General features: G+C 42.1%; 1 protein-coding gene across 1 annotated transcript; it reads left to right on the top strand.

The window, feature by feature from the left end:
* Positions 1-3202: 3202 nt before the first annotated feature.
* LOC309409133 (trypsin I-P1-like) lies at positions 3203-6544 on the top strand (the record flags this gene model as incomplete). Its single annotated transcript, XM_082005199.1, has 5 exons — positions 3203-3242; positions 3713-3881; positions 4485-4738; positions 5536-5672; positions 6395-6544. 5 exons carry the CDS (start codon positions 3203-3205, stop codon positions 6542-6544), a joined length of 750 nt encoding a protein of 249 aa, XP_081861325.1.
* Positions 6545-7593: the final 1049 nt, after the last annotated feature.

The following is a 7593-nucleotide window of genomic DNA, read 5'->3' as shown; positions in this document are numbered from 1 at the left end:
AGGTGCAGAGCCCCACTATTGGTGTGGCTGTGGAAGGGCTGCTAAGGGAAAAGGTGGACCAGGAGGGGAAGTTCTGAGCACCTTCCTTCTGGGAGATGTTTTCAAGCTTTTTAGAACAGTGTTCTCCAAACATTTTTGATAGCGCACCATATCAGTAAAATATTTTTGAGGATGCGCCCCCATTATATATATATTTAGTAATTTATAATTATGTATATATAATACTGAAGTTCTAATGTTTTATTCCCACACCACAGTGCATCATCTTTCACACCCCTAGGGATGCATGCACACCTCTTTGGAGACCACTCTACTGGAACATTATAAACCAGGAGCCTGTGTCTGACCAGTGATTACAGGCGCAAAGAGTAGAAGATGTAAATGTCTTCCCCAGATATTCTCATTGCTCCAAAAACTAGGGATCTGGTGTTCCTAGATGAGATGGGGTGTCTTTCTAACAGCACCTCTCAGGCAGGAAAGACCTGGACAGAGAGAATCAAGAGTTCCTCAGCTGCAAATCTCTGTAACATGTGCAAGGACTAGCCTCAGAAACTCCTCTACTTTATGGTCACCAGGTTTCCCTTTCCCACGATCTTGCATCAGCCTGAACAAACATATTTACTTTATCTCAGTCCAGTGATGACACAGCTGACTGAAATACTTGAAATACAAACATAGCTTTCTAGAAATGGAAGATGACATTGCTTGTCCATTGATAATAGCTAACACAGCTTCCTTCTGTTCATCAATCCTCCTCCATCCTGTGGCCCTTAAGCTGCCAACATTCTGCTGCAGCATCACTGCATTAAGTGAGAGACTTGTTTGCAGATGGTGATGTTCCCCTGGAGAAAAACCCTGAAAATAACCTTACGATCTATCTGTGGAATGTTCAGCAGCACTGAGCAGAAGAGGGTATTTACATTTCAGGTAGGGATTCATCATCTTAAAGGAAGGAGGGACAGGAGAAGGGGGTTTCAGTTTCAACCTAAATGCAAAGGAGTCTGTTCATCTTTCACAGATCTCACTGAAAGGCCTGAAGGGCTATGCTGAAGCAGTCTCTCTGCTTGATGACTTGTGAGTTGTGCATCACAAACACCCCATTTGCCTTTGAGACCAGTTTGTCCCATGAGCTGCCCTGCTGACATGCATGCTGGAGTTCTGGGATTCATGGGAGCCTCTAGAAGGGGCCCCTGAGACACTGATAGTAGAATGGGAAGGACTTGATTATGTTCACTTGGGTATGTCATCAAGGACTTGGGAACACAAGAACCATAAGAAGTATGACCCAGGACTTTTGCCACCTGCTGTGGCAGTAGCCTGGGAAGAGGTCAGCACAGTCCTCCTGTTGATTAAGCAAGGAGCGTGGGGAGTTTGAGAGAGAGACCTGTTTCTTCAGGGAGTTTACAGCCAGCCCTATACGATCCCTTTCCTGCTGTTAAGAATAACTGATCAGTTAAAGAGTGGAGTAGAATAAATAACTAACAAACATGGGAAATAAGAAAAAGTACCAAGATAAAGGCAGGTATGGTCAAGCTTCCCGATTCAGACACTAAATTACTGACTTTTCCTGAAATTTGGGTGCATACTAAACCAAATATTAAACCCTGTGAGAAGAAGGTAAAGGAAATTGTCCTTCGTAGCCTAAGTGTTACCTAATAGGTTATTAGAGCTATATCTCAGGAAAAATATTGTTTTAAAATATCTGATGACAGCCTGTCTCTATGCCAATTGCACGTTTTGAACAAAGAACTTATAGATCCATAGGGACATCTCATTATACACTATTGCAGCTTAGGAATTGTTCTTGCTCTGCTTAGTTATGATGGGATTAGATAAAGTTGGTAATTTTTGCCATGCTTAGTACCATTACAGATCTTTCTCTTTGCCACATGAAGCTTTTAATCTGTATTTGTTTCTCAGGATAAAACATGTTTGCAAGAAAACTGTGCACTGAGACTAGTTTAAAACCCAAGACAAGTCATGCAGCCCCTTGGAGGAGTCTCTGGCCTTGCACTTGTCCTTTAACATGAAGGAAAATTTCCATCTGGACAGTGCCACTGTGTGTACCAGGCCTACAGGGCTCCCAAAAAATTGATCAAGAAATGGAGTAGAAAGATTATTCCTGTTTAGTCTCTCATGCCATTTCAGCATGTCAAAGCATATGGCTTCTCTTTACAGTCACTTGCAGGTATCCATGTCTTTCAGGGGATAACATGATGAAGTTGTTAGCTGCCTGGAAAATGATTATTCTTCAAAAATGTTAAGCTTTAGCAAACTCGGCATTATGACAGACATTGTCACTCTTTCAGAGAAAGCTTTCAGGTGATCTCATTATTTGTGTTCACAGTATTTTTGCTTGTATATTATGTATATGTATATTACATTCATAAACATCAATGTTACACTGAAATTCTTCTGTGGCAAAAATGACTATCTATAGACCATTCCAAAACCAAATAAAAAAAATGGTTCAGTATTTTGGCCATTATCATACAAATTAGGTGTTAGAAATGCTTTCAAACGGGTATGGTGTGCATGCACACATTTGAACAATTTGACTTGGGAGGGGGGCTGGAGGACACAGAATAGCTTTTTCATACTCAGTTATTGAAATTACTTTTGAATAATTTTATTTAGGAAATCATTGTATTCTATATGACAAACACACACATTAGTCAAGAAAAGAAATTTGCTAGAACAAAGTTAACAACACTAAGAGGATTAGTTGTTGGTTTGGGGTTTTTTAAAATAAATAGACACTTACACTCCTACAATATTCAACAATCTACAATATTCAACTTCCAGTCAAAAATATGCATTTTTAATAAGAACACCATCAGTGCAGAGGAATGTCAAAGGGGTTTGAGGGTTGTTCTCAACAGGTGCTGCATAATAAGAATGAGACAGAAAAACAATTACACATCTTCCGAAGCCCAAGTGTATTATTAAATTGAAGGTTGCCCTCAGAAATAATTTAAAATAGCTCTCTATCTTAGGAAACATTGATGATTAACTAACTGATGTGTTATTTGTACTTTCTACAAATGTCTGTTAATACCCATATTTGGATCTTTAAATTTTCCACTGTGTACTTTTCGTCTGGAAAAAACCTTGGACTAGAGATAAGGCCATTTCAAAAAATATATTTCTAGCAGCTCATGCCTCCAGTCTACCAGTCTGGGCTTGAGGCTGTGTCAAGATCATGAAATACATACTGTTTCTCACCGTTGTTGGTGTGGCTGGTGAGTATATATATTTACTTCTATTTTTGTAATTTATAAGGAAGCTCATTTTCTGAGCAAATTTGCAAGGTAGTCTGTTGTGGAACAGTGACGTCCAGTTTCAACTTGCAAAAGTTTTAAGGCAGAGCACTGCAACTTCTTTTGACTGCTGTCTGTTCATAATTGCTTCTGTCACAAAATGGGGAATGAATGCCTTCACAGGGGTTCTTGACCCAGGAATACTGAAATGTGTCCCTAACTTAAAAAAAAAGACTGTGTCTCTCTTAAGGACTATGAAGTATAAAGGTAACACCTCTGGCCCAGGAAGTCCTAAAGCTGCTGTAAATTTTTGGACTATGGGCGAGTCCTTGTCCACCACTGCTACCATGAGTTTTATAGAAGTAGAGCCTACAAGTGAGGTACCTCAGTAAGTCACAAGGGCACAAGATTCCTTAGGCCCACATGTTAACATGCCACTTCTTATCTCCCAGTTGCCTTCCCCATCAACGCTGATGATGATGATGACAAGATCGTAGGAGGCTACAACTGTGCAGCAAACTCTGTCCCCTATCAGGTGTCCCTGAATTCTGGGTATCACTTCTGTGGAGGTTCCCTCATCAACAGCCAGTGGGTCCTGTCAGCTGCTCACTGCTACAAGTCGTGAGTGAAAAAAAAATCTGTTCTTCCATAGCCTACTTCTTTCTTCCAGTTCACTTCTAGCAGGAATTCTGAGCTGTGAGATTCAAATGAGTATGTCACTCTGTTCTGAAAGGAGATGACCGAGGAATGGGTGGCTCATTCAGGAAGCTGGGTTGAGGCAACATAAGTGGTTTTCCAATTCTGCAAATGCAGAAGCAGAATGCAGAGCACTTTCTGAAAAAACAATGTGATAATCTAGCTACAAGTTACAGACTGTGTTTCTTGTAAATTGCATTCATCTTGTTAAAACTTAGTCACTGGAGAAGAGGAAGAGGAATGAGGTCAGGGTGACAGAAGTTTGAATTTTTCCATAATGCTTGTGTAAAGCACTTCTATATTCCACTTGTCCCAGCTCAACAAAACAAACCTGAAAAAATTTACCACCTGTACTGGGAGTGGGTAAGAGCTCAGTGTGGATCCCCAGAATTTATTGCAGGACAAGAAAGATAATCTCTATGAAAACACCTATGACAGTGATGTTGAAGCAAGTGCATACAGTGATGCGTAGGTTCCTCTTAACCTGTCGGTAGCAGTAACGTGTATGCCCTTCTTTGTCTTTTCCAGGCGCATCCAAGTGCAGCTTGGGAAGCATAATCTGGCACTTGCAGAATCGACACAGCAGCTGATTAGTTCAGCTAAAGTCATCCGCCACTCTGGCTACAGCTCTGCAACACTTGACAATGATATTATGCTCATCAAGCTTGCCCAACCAGCCCAGCTCAACCGAGCGGTCCAAACAGTTCCTCTGCCTACCAGCTGTGTGGCCACAGGCACCACATGCCTAATCTCTGGCTGGGGCAACACACTCAGCAATGCCAGTGAGTATTCTGTGGGAATGTACAACATCATGACAGCCCGGGAGACACTCTTAAAACCTCACAGTTCACTTCAAACTGTGCAGGGCAAAGAACAGAGAAGTGCTGTGGAATGGGCCTTTTTGACTGATCAGTCTGTGTAGGACAGGGACCGTTTAACTGCTTTAGAGGTGAGCTTTTATAAGGTCCTTGCTCTTGTTCTGTGTTATGAACATGGAATCACTGAAATCATCCATGTTCACCAGCATGTTCACACTGCCATAAATTTTGTCATCTGGCTCTATCAGCTGTCTAGTCCCAAGCACTAGCAGTTTAACTAATGTCAATAGAGTTCTCAGAGAACTGAGAACAAGATCAAAATCTGTAATTGCGGACCTAAAATTGCTACAAGTGAGCTCCATTCCCTTACACCAATGATTAGAGGTGTGGATGGTGACTGGTGTCTAATCCACTGACAACAACTAAACATGCACCAGAAGACAGGATGGTTTTCCTGAGGCCCAAATTTCCTCCAGCATATGTGCTACAAGAGTAGCTCTTAGCTCCGCACATGCCAATTGATGATTTTCCACGTATCAGAAAATTTATCATGGCTGCAGTGTAGAATGGTGGACCCATGGGTAGAATCTATTTCATCTAAAGGAAAGGAATCCATGCCGTAATTACTTTTCAGAGCAAAAATTACAACTGCTAAAACAGGGTGTTCATTGATGACTTTTCTGCTAAGAACCATCTTCTCTGGGCTCTGAAACGAACTCAGAGATGTCATCAACTATCTCTCTCTCCCTGTTTTCCTGTAGATGCGTATCCAGATACCTTGCAGTGCCTGAAGGCTCCTGTACTCTCCTCAAGCGAGTGCAGCAAAGCCTACCCTGGGAAGATTACCAAGAACATGATATGTGTAGGATTCATGGAAGGAGGGAAAGACTCCTGCCAGGTAAAACATCTGCCTCTCTTTTCACATATGTTTCTCTCCTGCCTTTTGCTAGCAGAAGAGGCCGTCATATTAGAGAATCTAATATTCACTGCATGTCTGAATATTGATTTTTGAACAACTGTGGTGAAAAAAAAGTTGCTTATTGAGTAAAGCTAGTTTTTTACACCCAGTCTTTGTTCCTTTTTGAGACAGGGAATACCTCTGTCCTAATTATCCATGAGCAGACTATGCCCCCTCCTGCACCTTAGGCTATTGAAAATGGAGGAGTGCTGCACCACACAGTCAATAGTAATCACAGTGACTTTAGAGCTTAGGATGGAAATGTTAGTTTTGGACTAGCTGCAAATGAAATAGCCAGTATGCCAAGATCCAGGCAGCCTGCAAGATGAACACACCTGACAATTGCTCTGCATTTTACATGTGCCTAACTCCATGGAAATATTTAGCAGAATAATGTTTATCACACAAATATGTTAAGCGTCTGCCAAGGACTTTATCCATCAAAAGTAGGCATCTTACACAGCCTTAGCTGTGGTGCCCTTAAGCTAAAGTAAGGCACAGTAGCACCAGGTGTAGAGTGGTAATCAGAAATGACCTTTGTAGAACTTCTGTGTAGAAAAAACCCAATGGATCTCCCTCGAATGTCAATGATTTCTGGGATCTCTGGCTCGTCACTTATGCTGACACCATTTGCTGACTATCTGTATACTTTATGTACACAGGGGGATTCTGGTGGTCCAGTAGTCTGCAATGGTCAGCTCCAAGGCATTGTTTCCTGGGGTATTGGATGTGCGCAGAAAGGCTATCCCGGGGTTTACACGAAGGTTTGCAATTATGTCTCCTGGATCGAAGCAACTATGTCTTCCAACTGAGATGCTCTCTATGTGATCTGCTTTTTCTTCTCATCATTTTCTTCTGTTTTGGGACTGGACGTATAAAAATTATCAAAAAATAAAGACTTTCAGGCACCCGTTCTTTGTGCAACGTTTCTCTGGATACTTCCATAGGCTGTGATATGGAGGGCAGAGGCAGGGAGTGTCACTCTGGGGAAAATGTTGATTTGTACTGCCTCTCAAGTAGCAGGATCTTGGAACATTTTGCAGACTCATCTTCAGGAGTCTTTCAGCCAGTTACAGGCAGCCATTTCTGGAGAACAGCTTTTTTGTTTATCTGCATGTTCTGAGGTGCTACAAAACTGCCTAAAAGAGCTGAGAGAGTGCACTGAATCACACAGGCAGCTTAGTCCTACTGTAGAAAATAGCAGGCAGCAACACAAACACTCCCCATCGCCCCCAGTCCAATACTCAACAATATGACTGCACAATCCCTAGTGGAACTTCCCTGACAGCTGTGCTTGGGGAATGAAACAACCACTTGCTACGGCTTTTTCTCTTCATGTACCAGTGCCCCTGGGACTGCTGTCTATACCTTCTTACTCAGTTAACTGGTCATCTGGGCTTGCTTATTTTTCCTGGAAGAGTCAAAAGGACAGAGATGTTCCTGGGTTCTGGTTTTAGCTCCTGCTAATCCCAACTGGAATTGAAAGTTCATGAAAAAGCTGTCACAGTTGCCATAGGCTGTGTCACTATTCCACCGATGTGTCTCCAGTGGGTAAAGAAGAAATTCCACTTTCCAGGTTATAGGCTATTCTTGATTTTCAGATTGCTGGAATATCCTCCCCTCTTTCACAGCTGGAAGATCACTAATGCCTGCAGTGGACAGTACTGTGAAGAGGTCACTGACAAAGTTTTTCCCTCCTTTGTGCTGTCTAATAAGAGCAACAGGCACCGGCAGAGCACTGAGATGTGAGAATGTTATTTTTCTTTCTCTCTGCTGACATTTCCACAGACTGCTTTTATCACACAGCTCTGCACAGCAGGAGTGAGGATTACAGAGCTGTGAGCCCTAATTTGAACCTGAG

This window comes from Phaethon aethereus (genome assembly GCF_964289735.1).
Source record: "Phaethon aethereus genome assembly, chromosome: 1".
Lineage (NCBI taxonomy): Eukaryota > Metazoa > Chordata > Aves > Phaethontiformes > Phaethontidae > Phaethon > Phaethon aethereus.
This window is presented reverse-complemented; position numbering and strand designations above follow the sequence as displayed.